Source organism: Monodon monoceros, unplaced genomic scaffold, assembly GCF_005190385.1.
Source record: "Monodon monoceros isolate NGI ecotype Baffin Bay Population unplaced genomic scaffold, NGI_Narwhal_1 Super_Scaffold_18, whole genome shotgun sequence".
Lineage (NCBI taxonomy): Eukaryota > Metazoa > Chordata > Mammalia > Artiodactyla > Monodontidae > Monodon > Monodon monoceros.
The window spans coordinates 70,518,911-70,539,948 of NW_021703774.1; the positions used below are offsets into that span (position 1 = coordinate 70,518,911).

At 45.8% G+C, this 21,038-nt stretch overlaps 2 protein-coding genes across 6 annotated transcripts in view; one reads left to right on the plus strand and one right to left on the minus strand.

Annotated features, from left to right (window-relative positions):
• The window catches only part of TDRD10 (tudor domain containing 10), a 55,183-nt gene extending 40,273 nt beyond the window's left edge, over positions 1–14,910 (minus strand). The window contains exons 1-5 of one of the 3 annotated variants that reach the window (XM_029230674.1): positions 14,820–14,910; positions 11,956–12,039; positions 11,336–11,364; positions 10,925–11,004; positions 9,931–9,989 (exon numbers count right to left, since the gene is read on the minus strand). In XM_029230674.1, coding sequence (XP_029086507.1) covers positions 9,931–9,989; positions 10,925–11,004; positions 11,336–11,364; positions 11,956–11,976 — 189 coding nt within the window. In that variant the 5' untranslated portion in view covers positions 11,977–12,039; positions 14,820–14,910. Of the gene's footprint in view, positions 1–9,930; positions 9,990–10,924; positions 11,005–11,335; positions 11,365–11,955; positions 12,040–14,665 lie in introns of all 3 variants that reach the window. The other 2 variants (XM_029230675.1, XM_029230673.1) reach the window with 2 other exon arrangements.
• Positions 14,911–15,513: 603 nt separating this feature from the next.
• SHE (Src homology 2 domain containing E) overlaps positions 15,514–21,038 on the plus strand; it is a 30,677-nt gene continuing 25,152 nt past the window's right edge. For 2 of the 3 annotated variants that reach the window (XM_029230672.1, XM_029230669.1), the window contains exons 1-2: positions 15,514–16,595; positions 19,207–19,333. In XM_029230672.1, the coding sequence (XP_029086505.1) occupies positions 15,882–16,595; positions 19,207–19,333 (841 nt within the window). In that variant the 5' untranslated portion in view covers positions 15,514–15,881. The remainder of the gene's footprint in view (positions 16,596–19,206; positions 19,334–21,038) is intronic. The other variant, XM_029230671.1, reaches the window with a different exon arrangement.

Consider the following 21,038-nt stretch of genomic DNA (forward strand, 5'->3'; position numbering starts at 1 on the left):
CAACTGAACACATACTTAATGAGAACCTATGATGTGCTGAGCGTGCCAGGCTTTGTGCTCAGTGATGCAAATACAGAGACAAGAAAGATATGAGCCCTGCCTTCAATTGAAGCTCAACAGACGTGTGGGGTACAGACGAGTCAATCAAGTAAGCAGACCATTTCACCAGAGGGTGCAAAATGCCATAATGAGGAAGTACACATGCCTCCGGGAGCACACAGTATGGGTATCTAACCCAACTTTGGAGACGGTGGGCTCCCAGGAGGAAGTGACTTTTAATTTATTAGGAATGTAGGCTATCTCCCTTTCATCGCTACCTAGGTGGGGAGGCTTGCTTTAACCAAACCAACCATGCAAGGCCAACTGCCCCTGCTGACTCGGTCCTGTAATCGTGGCAATTTCCCTTCATTTCTTCCCTCACACGTCCTACAGACATCCAGCAAACATGGGTTACACACAGCGTTATGCTGAGTGTTACAGGAGATACTGATTTGAATTTGACATAAGCCTTGCACTCAAGGAGCTTATAGTTTGTAAATGCGTGATCTCTAACAGATGGGGCTGAGTGAAGTCTGAGGGTAAAAGTAAAGCCCGGAGTGGGCAGTGCACTGAGGGAGGACACACCATCGCTGGTCAGCCTCTGAGGGAGCTCTCATATCCACCACGCCCTTCTCTGCAAGGCTCCCCTCCCCACTTTGCTCACTGCAGCCTGGCCTCCACTGGCCGGGTATATGGCCACCTCCCGTCCCTGGACATTTCTCCATCCCACTCTCAACTCTCCCTCCTGCCTGCCCTCAGGCTGCCTCCCTTCCCCGTGGACCCTGGTCCCACTCCTTCCCCTGGGCTGCCCTCCCTTTTCTGAGATAGCATCTACCCAACCCTGATGCCCTTTTAAGCAACACCCTATTTTTTCACTTTTCTGCCAAAGGTGTAGAAAGAGCCGTGTCTGCTTAATGCCTCCGTTTCCTCCCCGCCCACTCCCTCCCGGCTGCCTGCAGTTTCGCCATGTTCCTGCTCTCCTGAAAATGTTTTCTTGCAGGTCACGGATGCGCTCCTGCTGCCCACCGCAAAGGCTTCCCCTCAGGCCTCCCTGTCAACACCTACCTGCGCTTCTCCACTTCCTCCTTCCTCAGCTCCCCCACCAGCACGTTACCACTATAAATCCCACACCTGTGATGAAAACCAATGTTTCCCTAGAAAATTCTACTTCGGAAAAATATATTTATACCATCTTCTGTTAAAAGCAGCTTTTACCAATCTAAAGTCACTTTGTTGGCTTCGGAAAAGAGAAATGCATAATGTATAGCTCATTTCTCTCAGTCTTCGTATTTATATTACATTTAAATTCAAATTTTCTAGTTTGCTTTTACTTTTAAATATTTAATGTTTATTACAGATGAATCTATAAGATGCTGAGCAACAAGCAATTTGTGAGAACAAGCAATATGTGCTTAGCATTTTCAGTTTATAAAGCACTTTCACATACCTTATTCCATTTGATCTTTAAAACCACCCTGTGAAGTGTACATTATAACTGTCCTCATTCTCAGAAGCATAAAATAAGGATCAGAAAGGTTAAGTAACTGCCCTAAAATTACACAGCCAATTTAGAGTCAGGATTTGAACCCAAGGCTTCTAACTTTAAATCCTACATTCATTTCGTGATATCATGCAAAACCATACCTTTCTTCTTGTCAAATTTTACCATAATTAAAATAAAAGAGGGAATACCCTGGCAGTCCAGTGGTTAGGACTCCGCGCTTTCACTGCCGAGGGCGCAGGTTCAATCCCTGGTCGGGAAACTAAGATCCCACAAGCCGTGGGGCACAGCCAAAACTACATAGATATATAAATGATAAAATAAAGGAGAAAACTCCCATATTTTTGTACCTTCAATAGCAGATGTCAGGAAACCACAGCCTTGGGCCAAATCCAACCTACCACCCTTTTTGTAAGTAAAGTTTTACTGGAATGCAGCCATGCACATTCATTTACTTATTGTCTATGGCTGCTTTCATGCTATTATTTACATTTTTGGCTAGAATACTTTATAGATGGTGTGATACTCTTCAATAATATTATATCACTTTAGGAGGCTTGTATCTGGTTGTCTTACTTTTAGTGATGCTAAATTAATCAACAAATTCAGATAGTAACAGCCTGATTAAAACTGCCCATCAATATTTTACCTAATTGGGCTTCCCTGGTGGTACAGTGGTTGAGAGTCCACTTGCCAATGCAGGGGACACGGGTTCGATCCCTGGTCCGGGAAGATCCCACATGCCACGGAGCAGCTAAACCCGTGCGCCACAATTGCTGAGGCTGCGCTCTGGAGCCCTCAAGCCACAACTACTGAAGCCCGTGCGCCTGGAGCCCTGCTCCGCAACAGAAGAAGCCACCGCAATGAGAAGCCCACTCACTGTAACGAAGAGTGGCCCCCGCTCGCCACAACTAGAGAAAGCCCGCGCACAGCAACGAAGACCCAACGCAGCCAAAAATAAATAAATAAATGTATTTTTAAAAAATATTTTACCTAATGCATTTACCATGCTCTGATAACTACTGTCTGAAACAGGTATTTTATTATGGTTTGCAGAATGATGATTTTCTATCGTTTCTTCGGCATTTATGAGCTGAAGTTGCTCTGTAAAGAACTTCTTCTCATCCACTAGGGTGAGAAAATGGCACTGGTGTTGGAAAAGCAAAATAAACACTTATTCTTTCCCTTTAATTATCAAGTTTTATATTAATGAACTATTGTCTTGCTACCTTCAACGTGTCCAGCGAGCTTTGCTTTCTTTAGGTATTACTACAAATTATTGCTTTTTATCACAGTAAGTTTTAATCAGAGGTAGTCATTAGTATTTCTGAAACACAAATTGTCCCATCTTTGGCCTGTAGGACCCCCTTTTCCCTTGTTCTTATGCTTTTTTATTTTTATTTGGAAACTTTCAAACACATAGAAAATAGTATAACAAATCCCTATATACCTATCACTTAGACTTACTAATTCTCAACTCAAAAAAAAAAAAAAAAGGAGCAAGGGCACCTGTTCCTTGTTTTCACTCCTTTGTGTTACAGCACGAACCCCCAATAAAGCCTTGCCTGAAAAAAAAAAAATTCTTAAGTCATGGACATTTACATGATTTCATCTACACCTCTCCCTACCACTAGGCTGTTCTGAAACAAATCTCGAACACCTCATCACTACATCTGCAAACATTCCAGCACATAGCTCCAAGAAACAAGTTATCTCACCTCTAATCACAACCTCTCCCATCCCTTTAACCAAACCCTAATAGCCTTGGAGAGCTTTCTAGCTTTCTGGCATAACAGCTCCAGACCTGGAATCAGGCATTTCCCTAAGAAGGCCTAGTTCCTTTCAGTGGGGAATGGTATTTAAAGTGAGAAATCTAGCAGGTAGGAGCTTAATGCCACTGGGTTGTTAGAGTACCAAGGTCTTTCAATGAACAGAGTTAGAAGATATGTATCTTTGAAAGGGAAAATAATCATTGTAATCATGGATTCTAACTCATATATAAGAGCTACAGATAGTTTTTATTTAATTTCTTTTATTTTTATATCTTTTCTCTTATGCTGAAAACCTTTATTCCTAACAACATTAAATACTTATTGTATCTTATTTTAAATATGTAACAGGTTCAAATAACAATACCAGGATTACTACAGACAACAAAGTTATTGAGTAAAGTTTAAGATTTCTTTGCAGTTCTTTTTATGCTTGTAGTATACCCTACTGAGGATCTACAGTCAGAATACCATATTCTGAGGTCACGTGGAATGATTCTTTTCTCTGGCACATTTACATATTTTAAAGTCAAAACAATAATACAAGGTTTTGCGTCGTGGGTAGGGACAGAGAAGAGGGTGTCCCAGGAGATGTCTGCATGGGGAGAAAAGTCTGAGCCCTTCCTGATTGATTGTTTCCCTTTGGGGCCCCCAGGGAGAATCCTGAGATTGAAATCAGCCTCAGTTTAGAAATCCCTTTACTAGAGAACAGAGCAGGGCTTTGCAGCCCTGGGAATTTTTTTGCATTGACTTTTTATTTGCAGAAAACTTAAAGTCTTATTTTTATTAATGCCTTTAAAAAGAGGTGAGATTTTAATACTGATTTAATATTCAATGAATAAAACTATCTTGAGTGCAAAAAATAAAAATCAAAAAAGAAATACAAGGTAAGTTAGAAATTGTGCCACCATCTCCCTTCTACCCTTTTTTCCTTCCCTCCCCAGAGGTCACCAGTCTTTATTCCCTTTTTATCCTTCCATTGTTAATTTTGGCAAATTTAAAGAGATATTCCATTCTCTTCCTCCCTTCTGATGCAAAAGATTGTTTGATTCTAGGTGTATTCTTATACCTGCTGACAGACTGAATGTGAAGTGTGAAAAACATATGAGGTATGAAATGAGAATATTTCCCAGGTTTTGGGCCATGTACTGAGATGGGGAAGACTGTGGGAGAAGCAGGCTGGACACATTAAGTGTGAAACGCCTGTTAGTTGCCCAAGTAGAGATAAGGACTTAGGCAATTGAATATAGAGGTTCAGAGTTCATGGGCAAGGTACAAGCTGGGAATACAGATAACTGGTCATGATTTTCTACTACCACAATCATATCGCCTGCACTGATGACACTTATTTCTGCCTTTCCAATTCTTATTCTTTTTCCTTGCCTATTGCACTGACCAAGACCACCTGTACAATGCTGACAGTAATAGCAATACCTGGTGTCCATATCTTTTTCCCGATCTCAAAGGGAAAGCTATCAAAGTTGTGTCCTTATTTTTTATTTTCTCACTTGCTCTAGCTAAGAAAACGCATAAAATGTTAAACAGAAGTGATAGAGGCACTCATGTCTTGTTCTTGATTTTAAAATACTTCTGTTTCCCAAGTGATCATGTTTTCTGTGTATTTTTTGTAGATACTCTTCATCAGATTTTGGAGGTTTCCTTCCATTCAGTCTAAATGTTTTTCTGTGAATTGGGTTTTTAACTTTATCAAAGGTTAAATTTTAGCTTGAAGGTTCCCAGACCTTGTAAGTAATATAAATTTAAACCCCAAGTCACATGAAATCAGGCCTACTGTTACATGTTCTTGGGGAGACTGCTTAGCCCTACCAGCCCCAGATCCAGGCCAAGACAGATTAACTTCCTCAACACCACCCTGGGCCAATAAGCAACGTTTCTGTGGTTCACACTTTCACTAAGGGTCCAGCCCTTCAACAATCCTGCTTTTGCGGGGATGTCAGTTACCATTCCCCTCCTCACATAGGCCCAGAGTGTCATCTCCTGTCCTGACATGGCTGTTATAATCCAATCTACTCTTTGGGTTTTGAGGTAGGCACAGATCCTAGGGCAATGGCCAGACTCTCCTGGTTTTCAGTTATGGCTTATTTGGGGCCCTATTAATTTTCCTTACTTTCTTAGGAGTCAGATATGTATTTAAAAGTAGTTATTTCCTATATTTTAGCTTCTATTTCCAAGTATTTTCTTGTGAGAGGGTTTTCAGGTTATCCAATCTATCATAATTATGGAAACAGAGGCATTTGAAGATTTTAAATCCATTTGGCATCATGAAGGTTACTCATATACTCAGCAAGACCAGTTTGAGAAAACTGGTGAGGGCAGAAAGCAAACCAGTGGGTTCAAGAGTAAGTGTGTGATCAATTTCAAAACTTACTACAAAGCTACAGTAAGCAAGTGCATACCGGCATAAGGAAAGACATACAGATCAATGGAATAGAATGAGACTCCAGAAATAAACTGCTACATTTATGGTCAACTGATTTTCAACAAGGATGCCAAAATAATTCATTGGGGAAAAATAATCTTTTTAGCAAATGATGCTAGGACAACTGGACATCTACATGCAAAAGAATGAAACTGACCCCTACCTCAAACCACCCAGAAGAATGAATTCAAAAAGGATCACAGGACTTCCCTGGTGGCACAGTGGTTAAGAATCCTCCTGCCAATGCAGGGGACACGGGTTCGAGCCCTGGTCCAGGAAGCTCCCACATGCCATGAAGCAACTAAGCCCATGCGCTACAACTACTGAGCCTGCGCTCTAGAGCCCATGAGCCACAACTACTGAGCCCATGTGCCACAAATACTGAAGCCTGCGCACCTAGAGCCTGTGCTCCGCAATGAAGAGCAGCCCCCGCTCGCCACAACTAGAGAAAGCCTGCACACAGCAACGAAGACCCAATGCAGCCAAAAATAAATAAAATTTTTAAAAAAGGATCATAGACCTAAATATGAGAGCTAAAACTATAAAACTCTTAAAAGAATGCATAAGTGTACATCCTTGTGATCTTGGATTAGGCAATGGATTCTTAGATATGGCACCTAAAGCACAAGCAACCAAAGAAAAAAACAAAATTGTAATGCATCAAAATTAAACTTCTGTGTTTCAAAGGACACTATAGAGAAACTAAAAATACAACTGATGGGAGAAAATATTTCCAAATCATATATCTGATAAGAGACCTGTATCCAGAATGTATAAAGAACTCTTTCAACTCAATAATAAAAAGACAGGGCTTCCCTGGTGGCGCAGCGGTTGAGAGCCCGCCTGCCGATGCAGGGGATACGGGTTCGTGCCCCGGTCCGGGAAGATCCCACATGCCGCGGAGCGGCTGGGCCCGTGAGCCATGGCCGCTGAGCCTGCGCGTCCGGAGCCTGTGCTCCGCAACGGGAGAGGCCGCAACAGTGAGAGGCCCCTGTACCGCAAAACAAACAAACAAACAAACAGGGACTTCCCTGGTGGCGCAGTGGTTAAGAATCCGCCTGCCAGTGCAGGGGGACACGGGTCCGATCCCTGGTCTGGGAAGATCCCACATGCCGCGGAGCAACTAAGCCCACGCACCACAACTACTGAGCCCGCGTGCCACAACTACTGAAGCCTGTGTGCCACAACTACTGAAGCCCATGCACCTAGAACCCGTGCTCTGCAACAAGAGAAGCCACGGCAATGAGAAGCCCACGCACCGCAACAAAGAGTAGCCCCACTCGCCGAAACTAGAGAAAGCCCGTGAGCAGCCAACAAAGACCCAATGCAGCCAAAATTAAATAAATAAAATAAATGTATTAAAAAAAAAAGGACAGACAATAACAGATTTGGGCAAGGAAGTGGAGAAACTGGAATCCCCATACATTGGAATCCCCATACATTGCTGGTATGAATGTGAAATGTTACAGCTCTTTTGGAAAACAGTTTGGCACAGAGTTATCATGTGACCCAGTAACTTCACTCCTAGGTATATACCAAAGACAACTGGAACATACGTTTACACATAACGTGTACACCAATGTGCAGAGCATTATTCATAAAAACCAAAAAGTGGCAACAACCCAAAAGTCCAGTGATGAATGGATAAACCAATGGTGGTATATCCATATAAATATTTTAGCCATAAAAAGGAATGAAGTACTGAGACATGCTATAAAACATGTGAACCCTGAAAACATTATACTAAGTGAAAGAACACACAAAATGCCACACGTTGTATGACTTCATTTACATGAAATAGCCAGGATAGGCAAATCCACAGAGACAGAAAGTAAATTAGTGGTTGCCAGGGGCTGGAGGAAGAGAGGAGGAGGGACTGCTAATGGGTATGAGATTTACTTGGGGGTGATGAAAATATTCTGGAATTAGTGGTGATGGCTGCACAACCTTGTGAATATACTAAAAACCACTGAATTTTATGCTTTAAAATAATGAATTTTATGGTATGTGATTTATATCTCAATAAAAAGAGAAAGGTTAATAAAGTAAAAAATCCTGGCTACTGTTATTGCTATGAATAATAAATCATCTTTCATCTCTGATCCAAGACTTTCATCTTCTACCAACAGCCATGAAACTGCTGCAGGCTAATCTGTTGGCTTGCAAGCAGCGTAAAGTCGCAGACACTTACTTCATGGTTCTTGATGAGGCATTAATGTTTTTATGTTCTGTGGTGTTTTTTTTAATTAATTAATTGATTTATTTTTGGCTGCACTGGATCTTCGTTGCTGAGCGGGCTTTCTCTAGCTGCGGCGAGTGGGGGCTTCTCACTGAGGTGTCTTCTCTTGTGGAGCACAGGCTCTAGGCGCGCGACCTTCAGTAGTTGTGGCTCACGGGCTCTAGAGTGCAGGCTCAGTAGTTGTGGCACACGGGCTTAGTTGCTCCGCGGCATGTGGGATCTTCCCGGACCAGGGCTCAAACCCGTGTCCTCTGCATTGGCAGGCGGATTCTTAACCACTGCACCACCAGGGAAGTCCGGCATTAATGTTAAAATAAGAAACTTCTTTTTAAAAACCTACTTCTTTAGCTCATGTCTGCCCTCTCCTATGAGACTGGTCTGCATTTGTTAAGTTGGAAGAAAGCACCGTGGGGAAGGCTGCTGCTTTCCCGTGAAGGGGGCAAGGATCAAAGGCCCCCTATACCACAGTGTGGGTCAGCATAGCCAAGCAAGCCCCAGGTGCTGGGCTGCGAAACAGGGTCTTCTGGAGAGAGGTGGCAGAGCCTCTCAGTGCCTCGCCTCCCCAAGACCACTGCAGAACTGCCTGCAGGGCTCCTGCCCTCATCTCACTGTCAAATAATGGGTTGTAGCAGCCTGCCAACAAGGGGAAGGGGAATCAGCCCCAGTACTCTCTTCTCTCAGATGCCAAGAATCCCCCAACCCACCCCTTTGACTCTTGGTTTAATTCACTGGGTCAAGATGAATTACTTCATTCTCTGGGCTCCAATACCATGTTCTTCTCTCTTTGTCAGATAAAAACATAATAGATTCATCTCTTTTTATGGTGAGTTATTTACACGTCTTATAGATTATGTGGTTTGGTACTTGGGGGCAACTGGACATGGACTCAACTCTTGGCTGACCACTCACTAGGTCTGTGTACTTGGGTAGGGGGGACCTCTTAGAGCCTTAGATGCCTCATCTCCAAGATGGAAATACCACCCACCACCCAGAGTTATTATAAGAATTTAATAAAACCACACTAATGAAGCATTTAGCCTATTTCCCGGAGCATCTCTGATAATTAAAATATAGTAACTGGTGTAAAAGGAATAAGGCACAATTTGGGCAGAGAAGATTGAGTTTAGCTAATTGGCAAGGAGGCACGAGACCAGGACATTTTCGAAAAATGTCTGACATGCAGCAGGGGCTCCACAAAAGTTAGTTTCCCTCATCCTTCATCTGAGACTGAGCTTGAGCGCAAGGACCAGGTTATCTTTTAGCGTGCTGAGTGCGCCTCAGGCACATTATCTTGCGTTACTCGCAAATTTTTAAATGCTCCCAAAAAATTAAAAAGGCAGGGGATGCTTCAAATCAGTAGATTACACTTCCATTCTCTCTTCATCTGTACTTCAAATGCACTTATTACAAATTTTAAGTACTTACGTTGTTCTATAATTATTTCAGGTTTGGTGGTCTGGCCTGCCCAAATAGACAGGAAGATTCCGGGGGTCAAATATGGTTGTTTATATTCTACTCTCTAAGTACACAGCCAACTGACTGAACTGGTTCATTTCAAAGTGAAATGAGTGTAGTTTCTTGGCTGAGACCCCACTGCTCCCTATGACCAAAGGATCGGCAATTGAACCCTCACAAGGCTCCCTTCCTAAAGGGAAGCTGCCTCACCGCTGCCCCTCCATTCAAAGCGATAAGGAGGGTGACCACCCATCCAGGTTTACATGGATGGTTGGATGCAGGATGCTCCACACTAAAAGTGGGAAGTCCAAGGCAAACCGTGAATTGGCTGTGAGCTGGTCAGCGTAGTCACCAACCAGCGACTACTTGCACATTCGTAGCTCTAAAATACCTTTTAAAACTGGTAAAACTGTTACTGGCAGGTTTAAGTCATATGGGGGAGACCAAAGAAGATAAGAAGCAACGGTTCACAGAGAGTGAAGCATACCTCAGAGATATCCAGCGGGAGATTGCCAACGTACACCTGTGTCTCTCTTTTCTTGAATCCTAAGAAGAAAAATAGCCAAAAGGAAGGCAGGTGTAAGGCTAGAGGATTCAGAGGAGTTAGAACATGTGATAAATGACACATTTTCCTCAAGGTTAAAACATACACACACAGTCCCCTACAAACATCCCCCCACACACACCGTGATCAGTGAAGGGTTATACAGCACTCAGTCGGTCTGCAGACACTTATCAGGGTTATGGGAGTGGTCCAGTGTTAAGTGCTGGCCTTGGATATCACTGCCTTCAAGGCAGGAGCGTACTCTCTGGGGGCTGGGAGGACAGCGAGTCATCAGCACACCAGGAATCCAGGGCTTCCAATGGGGTATTATGTAGTTTCAGGACCAAAGGGGGTAGTATTTCAAAGTTAACATTCAGCTGAAGGAGGGAAGGAAGTGGGGGTTAATGCAGGAGGGAGGCAGAGGGCAGGGCACACGCAAAGGCATGGAGATGCGAAAAGGCGCACGTCTGGGAGGCTGCCTGGAGTCAGGAATAGCTAGACGCACGCCGCAGGTGGGTGAGTGGTGACAGCAGAAGGAAGAAAGGCAGGCCAGGCCAACTGCTGAAATCGATGACTGCTGCCCACAGCAGTCTCAGCAGAGTCCACTGGCTGTGAGAAGGAGGTGAAGGGTTCATCAGAGAGGTGACATCAACACGGCTAGGTTGCAGAAAGATCACTTTGGAGATGGTGGAGGTTGAAATGGGAGGAGATAAGGATTAAAGAGAAGTATGGGGTTAGGAGCAGCCAGCGCAACAGCGTCTGAGGGTCTGCACAGTGTGTGGCAGAGGGATGCATCCCTCATGTGAAAGGAAACGTGGTGACTGGAGCAAGGGCAGGATCTCAGGTTTCATGCTTGAAGAGAAACTGAGTAGATTAATTAGGATCCAGGTTATAGACTGAGCGTCCCAGCACCAAGCAAAACCCCAAGCTAACTCACTTGGAGATTTCTGTTCCTCCAACACTCCATTCTTCCCAAATACTTCAGCAGAGGGTCGGAAGTCACTGCTGCTCCAGGACCTGTCAAACACAGGTCTTAGCATTGCACCTCCCAAGGGCAAACTCCAACAGAAGGAGTTTGGGCATAACAAGCAGGGCCCGGCAGAAGCCTCCACACCCGCTTCCTGACAGAGGGTTTCCCTTCCTCCTTCCAGACTCGGGTTCCAAGCACGAAGCCCTCCACTGGGCCTTTTTAATCGCTAATTGTTAAAGCACATTTAGTGTCAGAATCAACAGGCAAGAAATGCTGGGGTTGACTCCTAAGCTCTGGGCATTGGGAGGCAGGAGGAGAAGGAAGAGAAGGGTGTGGGGTGGAAGGAGGCTTGTTTATCAGCAAAAGGAAACAACTTACATGCTGCAGTTTCTTTCCAACAGGATCTCCTGCAAAGCCAACCAGCCACAGTTAGAGGAATGCCAGGATCATTCACCATCACATTACTGAATAGGTACTGTGGCACGCAGAATCATGCCCCCCAGCAAAGTGGTCCATTTCTTAATCTCCAGAACCTATTAAGGGTTCTGGTCACCAATTCCGATTTGGGGGGGAGCAGTTTTACCACACCACCAAGCACTGCTCCAGACACCAGCTGGGTGTCCTACAATGCAACTCAATTCTGACACTGTCTACCCAGGAGATAGCATCAGACTCCACAGGTTAAGGGCTCAGTCCCACAGGACTGCCCCGCTTCAGACGCCAGTCACCTGCAAGCCCAGGTTGTCACCTGTGCTTCTGATTGACCACCTATAGACTGGAGGTTCGCACGACCCCTCCTTGGGTCCCATCACTTTGCTAGAGTGGCTCACATCTCAGAGAAACATTTTCCTTACTAGATTGCCATTTATTTAAAAAGTATATAACTCAGGAACAGCCAGATGGGAGAGATGCATGGGGCAAGGTACAGGGAAAGGGCACAGAGCTTCCATGCTCTCTAGGTGCGTCACTGTCCCCAAATCTCTACTGTGTTCACCAACCTGGAAGCTCTCAGAACCCATACTTTTGGGTTTTCATGGAGGCTTCATTGCAGAGGCATGACAGATCAGCCCTTGGTTCTTTTCCTGCAGGTAAGAAGGCTGTCAAAGTCATTTTAAAGGGATTTTTTTTTCTTTACTTTGGGAGAAACAAAAATTAAAACGTTAAATTTTAAAAGAAAGTAGTAACGCTGTCCTCTAAATTGTTCCCAGCTGCAGGAGGAAACCGCTTTAGTTGCAACTAAATTTAAATAGAACTAACAGTGGTTAAGATAATTAAAAGGCTTAAGTATTGATGAATAAAAATAGAGAGGTTTATGGGCAGAATCAGGCTATGGCTGTTACTCCCAATTTCCTGGTAATCCCTGGAAAAATCTATGGGCTTCTGGAACAGGGAGGGCACCAACACCTCCCAAGCAAGGGCCCAGCATAAATCTTTCAAAGATGCCTTTAAGGGCCTGCCAGGTGCTATGCTAACTAAACAGCTAATGTACATTGTCTCATTTAATCCTCATGGAAACTCTCAGAACTTGCCATTATTACCCCACTGTACAGATGAAGTCCTGGAGGCTCAGAGACCATAATCTGGTAGTCTGTCAAAGATCACTTAATTTATGCTCATAAATAGAGAAGTCTGTTTTTTTAATTCAAACCATATGACTCAAAAGTCATGAGCTTCCACTCTATTGCTTGGTCTGGAAAAGTGTCTTATTTGTGTTTTTAAAAAGACAAAGAGTAGGACTTCCCTGGTGGCGCAGTGGTTAAGAATCCACCTGCCAACGCGGGGGACATGGGTTCGAGCCCTGGTCCGGGAAGATTCCACATGCCATGGAGCAACTAAGCCCATGCGCCACAACTACTTAGCCTGCGCTCTAGAGCCTGCGAGCCACAACTACTGAAGCCCTGGCGCCTAGAGCCCGTGCTCCACAAGAAGAGAAGCCACCGCAATGAGAAGACTGCACCACGACGAAGAGTAGCCCCTGCTTGCTGCAACTAGAGAAAGCCCACGTGCAGCAATGAAGACCCAACGCAGCCAAAAATAAATACATTTATTTAAAAAAAAAGACAAAGAGTATATAAAGAACTCTTACAACTCAATAATAAGGCAAATAGGGAGTTCCCTGGTGGTCTAGTGGTTAGGATTCGGCGCTTTCACTGCAGGGGCCTGGGTTCGATCCCTGGTCAGAGAAACCATCCTGCATGCAGTCTGGCGTAGCCAAAATAATAATAATAATAATGCAAATAAACCAATTAAAAGTGGACAAATCACCTGATAGACATTTCTCCAAAGATAAACAAATGTCCAATAAGCACATGAAAAAGACTCTCAACGTATTTAGCCATTAAGGAAATGCAAATCAAAGCCACAAGGATACATCACATCCACTAGGAGGGCTATAATTTAAAAGACAGACAATAAGTGTTGAGATGTGGAGAAATGGGAACCCTCATATTGCTGGTGGGAACGTAAAGTGGTGCCGTTTGGGACACAGTTTGGCAGTTTCTCAAAAAGTTAAAGAGAATTCCATATGACCCGGCAATTCCACTCCTGGGTATCTACTCAAGATAAATTAAAATTGATGTCCACCAAAAACTTGTTCACAAATATTCACAGCAGCATTGTTCACAATATCCAAAAGAAAACAACTCAGGGACTTCCCTGGTGGCGCAATGGTTAAAGAATCTGCCTGCCAATGCAGGGGACACGGGTTCGATCCCTGGTCAGGGAAGATCCCACATGCCTGCCACGGAGCAACTAAGTCCTTGTGCCACAACTACTGAGCCTGCGTGCTGCAACTACTGAAGCTCACACACCTAAGGCCCGTGCTCCGCAGCAAGAGAAGCCACCGCAAAGAGAAGCCCGCGCACCGCAAGGAAGAGTGGCCCCGGCCACAACTAAAGAAAGAAACTAAAGAAAGCCCACATGCAGCAATGAAGACCCAACGCTGCCAAAAACAAATTAAATTTTAAAAAACAAGAAACAACTCAAATGATCATCAATTGACAGATGAACAGATAAATAAAATGTATACCCAAAGAATGGAATATTATCTGGCAATATAAGTGGACTAAAATATTGATAAATGCCACAACATGGATGAACCGCAAAAACATGATGCTACAGTAAGAAACCACACACAAAGGGTCACATATTGTATGATTCCACTTATATGAAAAGTCCAGACTAGACAAATCTGTAGAAACAGAAAGTAGATTGGTGGCCGCCTAGGTCTGGGGGTGGGGGGGGCGGCGGGGAATGAGGAGTGACTGCTAACAAGGTTTCCTTTTGGCGCCCCAAATGCTCTAAACAGGGAAATGTTCTAAAATTAGATTGTGGTGATGGCTGCACTGTAAATATACTAAATACCTTTTAATTGTACACCTAAAACAGGTGAATTTTATGGTGTGCAAATTATATCTCAATAAAGTTTTTTTTTTTAAAGGTAAGGCACATTTTCAAGAATGGCTGGAATAAGCAAGCATTTCTTTTGCCACTCCACCTCACAAACCAACGCCCACACAAATGAAGCCAATGAGTGGCCAGGATCATTCAGTCCCCCTGGCTTGAATTGGATTTAGAACGTATTGCGTTAGCCTCAACAGCACGTTTAGTTTTTTAAGCTAAAAAGTTTTTAAATTTAAAGTTTTTAAATTCACTCTGGTATCCACTCCCACCCACCAACCCCACTAAAAATTAGTTCTGCAGACGCACCTGGCGAGAGCAAGCGACAAGCTCCGAGGGGTAACACGCGCCCCGCCACCATGGGGGGGAAATGAGAGGTGCAGTTTCCACAAACGCCTCCCAACGCCCAGGTCCCCGCCACCGTCCGCCCGGCAGCCCGGGGCCGGGAACCAAAAAGCTGTACCTTCTCCCTGCCAGGTACATCCAGCCTGCAGCCCAGACGCTGAGCCTTAGCTCCTTCTTCCTGCGCGCTTCTACTCCTCCGACGCCCGCGGGGTACGGGGCGGGGCCACCCCTCCGCAGCCAATCCCCGGGCGGCTGCAGCCCGGCCGGGCGGGAAGACCTGCGTGCTAGCTGCGCCGCGCCAGGAGTGCTCGCTAGGACGGTAACTGCACCGGCTCGGGAGCAAGCGTCCGCGGGCCCTGCTCCCGCTTTTAATAGACACCCTCCCCCCACACACAACCCCAAAATATGCTTGCAGAGATAGTGGAGCGAGTAACAGTGGCGCGCGCCTAGCTCTTTTAGGAGTGGAGGGGCTCCCATCCTGGGTCGGAGAGGTGCACGTGGAGCACTTGGACTGCGTTTGAAGGCAGCGCCTGGCCGAGACCGGCTCAGTGCAGATGGGGAGCTGCTTACCCAAAACGTGGGGGTCCCTAACCACGCGGGCGCAATCGGTCAGCATGTAGAGCTGCTGCTACCTTCCCCCGAACATGCACCCCGGACCCGCCTCTGCAGAGGCACTGACCCCGGCGCCCCCGGATCTGGGCGGGAGGTGGCGGGCGGGGAGGCGCCAGCCTCGGAGGGGAGGGGCGCGCGGAGAGGGCGGGCTGCCCGCTGGCGGCCCACCGTCCGTCGCGGCGCCGGGGACACTCCCGCCGCCTCCGCTTCGTCTCCCCTGGTCCCCGGGAGTGTGGGCAGGGCTGTCCCCGGGCTTCCGTGGGCCCGGCCTCTCCCACTTCAGGAGGAAAACGCAGGGGAAGCCCCCGGCGCCCGCCGCCCCCGGAGACCCGCGGAGCCCCTGGCCGTGCAGGCGCTGAAGACGAGCTCGGGCGGGGCCCCAGTGCGTCGTGCCTGTCGCCGTCCGTGTCCGGAGTGGCGGCTCGCGCCCGCCCGCTCGGCGCCCCGAACACCCCTCCCCGGGCCATAGGGGCCCCACCCTGCGGGGTGTAGGCGACGGCCGGCCCGGGACGAGCGGAGCAGCCGTCGCGGGGCCTCGTCGCGGCCTCTAGCGCCCCAGCCCCGGGGAATGCAGTGGCCCCCGGCCCCTGGCGCTTCTCCGTGTCTAAGCTGGGCCTCCTCGCTCGCCTGCTCCGCGGCCACGACGCTCCTGAGCCGCGCCGGCCGGGCCCCCCTCATGGCGGCCAAGTGGTTCAAGGAGTTCCCCCTGAACCTGAAGACAGTGTCGGAGCGGGCCAAGCCCGGCGGCGGGGGAGGCGGCAAATTGCGCAAGAACTCGGAGGCGGGCGGCGCGGGGCCCGCCCCGGGCAAGGGCCGAAAGAACTCGGCGGCCGAGCTGGGGAGCAGCCGGGCCGGGGTCGGCCCTCCCAAGGATAGCCGGCTATCCCGAGACAGCCTGCAGGGTCTGATTCAGGCCGCCGCGGGCAAGGGCCGCAAGAACTCCCGGGCCACCGAGGAGGAGCCCCACCGGGGCGCGGCCAAGAGCTCAGGCTGCAGCACCTACATCAACAGGCTCATCAAGGTGGACACTCAGGAGAAGAATGGGAAGAACAACTACCCCAGCAGCAGTAGTAGCAGCAGCAGTAGCAACAGCAGCTCTTCCTCCGCGTCCTCTTCCCCTTCCTCCCTGGGACCCGAACTGGACAAGGGCAAGATTCTTAAGCAGCAAGACACGGTAAGAATACAACCTCCCTTGGACCACCTCTCCCCTGCTGAAGCGGAACAGTGGGAAGGGAGCATCGTGAACCCGCTAAACTCTCGGGTTCTTTATACCTCAGAGAAGGTGAGGATGTATTTACCCCCTCTAACATTTGACTCCTAAGTGACCTTTTAAAATAGATATTTTTTTTAATCTTGAAAAATTCTCATTCTGGCGTTGGGGAACTTGGCAGAAATGTACTTCCCATTTAATTTTGTTATCAGAAGAATTATTGAATGAGACAGTTGGGTGCTTTGTTAAATGTGATCCACTTGTAGATGTGGTTTATTTTAATTTAGAAATCCAGGGGAATTGCAAAGCTAGATTTGTGTGTAAATTTTATCCTTCTTGAGCATAAGGAATGGTAACCTCTAAATTGTTTTAAGTATTGATTTCAACTGCCCCCCTTCTCTGCTTTTTGGAAGCGCCATCGTTCTTTGCACTTCAACCCAGTAAAGGGTTTCTCAGCCCTTCACTAGCACCACAAGATTACAGCCCTTTCATTCAACCCATGAACATTTACTGTACAGGAGTCATATAGGATAAGGGGCACAGGGCTCTGAGGACTGCAGAGGCTACAGAATAGGACAAGGAAATGCCCTGAAGGGAAATTACAGATCAGGACAGAAGGTATTTCCTGCTTCTTACACACTGGAGGTTTTCTGGGTGCTGTCCAATGTGAGACAGTTAAGAAAAGGAGTGTGAACATGTGAAGAGACCCACTCATTCTTACAGAGATGAGTTGGGGTTTTGTTTGTTTCTTTTTTTTTTTTTTTTTTTGGCTGCGTCGGGTCTTAGTTGCAGTGCTCAGGCTTCTCTCTAGTTGTGGCGTGCAGGAGGTTTTCTCTTCTCTAGTTGTGGTGCGCAGGCTCTAGAGCACGTGGGCTCTGTAGTTTGAGGCGCGAGAGCTCAGTAGCCCTGCACGTGGGATCTTAGTTCCCCGACCAGTGATCGAAACCCTGTCTCCTGCATTGTAAGGTGGAATCTTTACCCCTGGACCACCAGGGGAGTCCCTGTTCGTTTGTTTTTAAATCTGCTATTCCGTGTGAAGGAGAGAGAGAAGAGCTTACACCCAGCTTTCAGACTCCAGCCCAGGCGATCACTTCCCTGTCATGAGAACTTTAATTTTCTCTTGCCCAGTCTTCAAACATGTGGCCCACCCGGATGGAGTCAGGAGTGGTAGCACATACCACTTGTGTCTGCATTGGCACTTCTATTCATTCCTCCACTTATTCTGTCCACAAGTATTTACAGCGTACCTAGCCCCCTGCCAGACACTGCCAGGAGAGCCATGGAAAGATGATCAGCTCGTCCAGACATTAGTCAGTGGTCTCTCCATGTGTTTAACTAGATCATAAGCACCTTGCAGCCAAGCACTGAGTGTCATGCTTCGTGTTCCTCGCTGTACCTTGGGGATGCAGTACACATGTTCAGGCAAGAAGAATGGAGTGAGGGAGTGAATGGTGATCACCGTCCTCTGCAGTGATTGCCCGGTTATCGGTCGTCGCTTCTAGATGTCTAAAGTTTCTTAGGCCATCTCCTCCCAGGAAGAGGACTCTCATCCAGGCTGTCCCCTCCTCCTCACTTCTCCCTGTTTAGCTGGATTCTTCTGCCAGCTCCAGTGGTGCTTCTCCGTGAACTCTTTGGAGAATGTAATCAGAGATTGTACCAAGGTCTGGGGCTTCCTCCCTTAATTTTGATTCACCTTTGGTTTTTATTCCTCTCTTTCTCTTTAACTGGAATAAGTAGTTTATCTATACTATCCTAGCTGTTTATTTGTGGAGCCACGTTGACAATAGATAAAGTGCTGTGCTTTAAAAATGAATATATCTTTTTTCCCCATAAAACTCTTCCTCCCTGAGAAGCACCTGTCAAGCTCAGGCTCCCTAAGCGCCCACATTGTCACCCAGCTGCTGCAGAACAGAACTATTGCACTCACACCACCTTCCCAGGCACTTTTCTATTTTTGGAAGGATGGATGCTTTCTGTAGCAAATACGGATCAAAACTCTATCTGGAAAAAAAAAAAACAAAACTCTATCTGATCGTAGTCTATGAAAATCAGTCTGCCTATAAATTATTGAACCTAGAACTCCCACAATACTCTTCAGCTGTGACCTATTTCTTAGGCTTCTTATTATGAAGCCTGCCTCTTTAGAGCTGTTACAAATTCCTTGAGGACAAAAAGTAAGTCTTGGTCTTATTTTATTCCCTCTCAGTGCCTAGCCAGTGCTGGTGGATGTTCAGTATCAGTGGGTGATGGGCTGACTTAACCATGGCTATATTGCTCAACTGGTTGGCATTAAAAAAAACAAAATCATGGAAAATGTAGTAGGCCAGTTCATGTTTTTGTGCTCTAAAGCCATAAACATCTTCCACCTTCTGCCACCCACCCCTGCTACACTTTAACCAGCAAACGCCTTATTGCTTGGAGAGAGAGAGGGAGGTGAAAAGAGCCTTGGGGATAAGCAGGAGAATTTAGATGGATTGTTGCCAATCAATTATACTACCAAAATAAACCAGGTGTTTGTCCACCTGGGTGGATAATAGTGTAATCGAGTGCAAAAGCTCTTCAGAACTGGTTGGAAATTTTGACCTCTTTTTGGGTCTGCAGGTTTTTTAGCAGTCTTTTTGATACCACTGTCACTCTGGTATATGACAGTCCTTAGCAACTCCCCTGTCTGGTTCTTTTACAGGTCATCATTTTAGAAGACTACGCTGACCCTTATGATGCTAAACGGACGAAAGGCCAAAGGGATGCAGAAAGAGTAGGGGAGAATGATGGATACATGGAACCCTATGATGCACAGCAAATGATAACAGGTTTGTAACCAGGAGCTGCTTTATACAGACTGAAATCTCACACTCGCTCAGAACGTAGTAAAAATAATCACCAGTGTGTATTTTGGGAAGAGGGGAGAAGGGACTATACCAGATCCTGCTGAGTGGAAGAAACAGAATTATACTCAAAACTAAAGTCAAAATATCTGGTTAACATCCCTAATGGTTTTCTGTCCTTCAGTTTTAGAATTTGTAGGAGTCTTTAAAGTTTTTCTAATTCTATGCAAAATGACATTTATGAATTTGCAGATCTGCTCAGAATGTGATCTTAGTTTTAAGATTATTTAAATATACTTTTTGGCCACTTTCAAAGCTTTGACATCCATAATGGGAGTCATAAATCTGTACCAAGGGACTAACACATACTTAAAGTACTTTAAGTTGTTAAAAGTTGCAGAGGGCTTCCCTGGTGGCGCAGTGGTTGAGAGTCCGCCTGCTGATGCAGGGGACACGGGTTCGTGCCCCGGTCCGGGAAGCTCCCACATGCCACGGAGCGGCTGGGCCCGTGAGCCATGGCCTCTGAGCCTGCTCGTCCGGAGCCTGTGCTCCGCAACGGGAGAGGCCAGAACAGTGAGAGGCCTGTGTACCGCAAAAAAAAAAAAAGTTGCAGACATGATGTGATCCTCTGTTTTATAGTAGAAGATTGATTTCTCAACAAGCTTTACAATATTGGAGGAAAAAAATTTAATTACTAAGGAATGAGTATTAATCACTGACATGAGCCAAACCACTCAAGGCAAACCTCCTAAAACTAAAGTTGACTACTCTTGTAACTTTTCAAGTTGGAATAATTCCAACTTGTGAGTTGAGCAATCACTGTCATTTTTTGTGTCACACTTTTCCCTTTTATTCATAATTCTCTTAAGTTGGTGTAAACAATACTTTAAAAACTAATTATTTCGATTTATTTGTGCAATTTTAGAGTAAGTTATCTATTCACCTAATTTTCCTTAAAACATTCTTTAACCTGTAATGAAAAAATGCAGTTTCTAAGTGCTGACTCAAGGGAGCCTTGTTTGAACATCGTGGGTTTCACGCCTGGGAAAGGAATAATTGGTCACACATTAAAGACTTTGTCTCTTCTGTTTAAAAACAGATAGAAAAGCTGTAAGCTCAGGCTCCATTAAGCATAGTCTCAGAAGAGTTGAGCATGAGGGTAACTGCAGCACCCTGGAAGGGTCAAGACAGGCTTCAGAGTGAGGCTGAGCTGCAGCAGGAAAGCACTGCTCTGTTTCCTGCTCTCTGCTTACAGAGATAAGGCATCACATTTGGGAAGGGTGTACCCTGACCAGGCTGTGACCCTGAAGGTCACTGGACTGTGACCTCTAATGAAATCTGTGAATGAAAGGAAGTGAAAATGAACTTAGTCAGAATTTTAAAAAATATCAGAGACTTGAAAGGAATAGGAGGAAAGATTTTCTTTTACATAAAACTGAGGGAAAAGATTTTCTAAAAAAGCAAAAAAATAATGTTTTGTTTTGATTCACCTTTCTTTGTCCTTTGGTTTTTATTCCTCTCTTTCTCTTTAATTGGAGTAAGTAGTTTATCTATATTATCTCAGGTTTTTTGTTTTTTGTTTTTGTGGCGCCACACTGATAATAGGGAAAGTGCTTTGCTTTTTAAAAGTGAATGTCTTTTTCTCCCCCCATATAATCACCACAAAACCCTGAAACTAGGGGACCCTCAT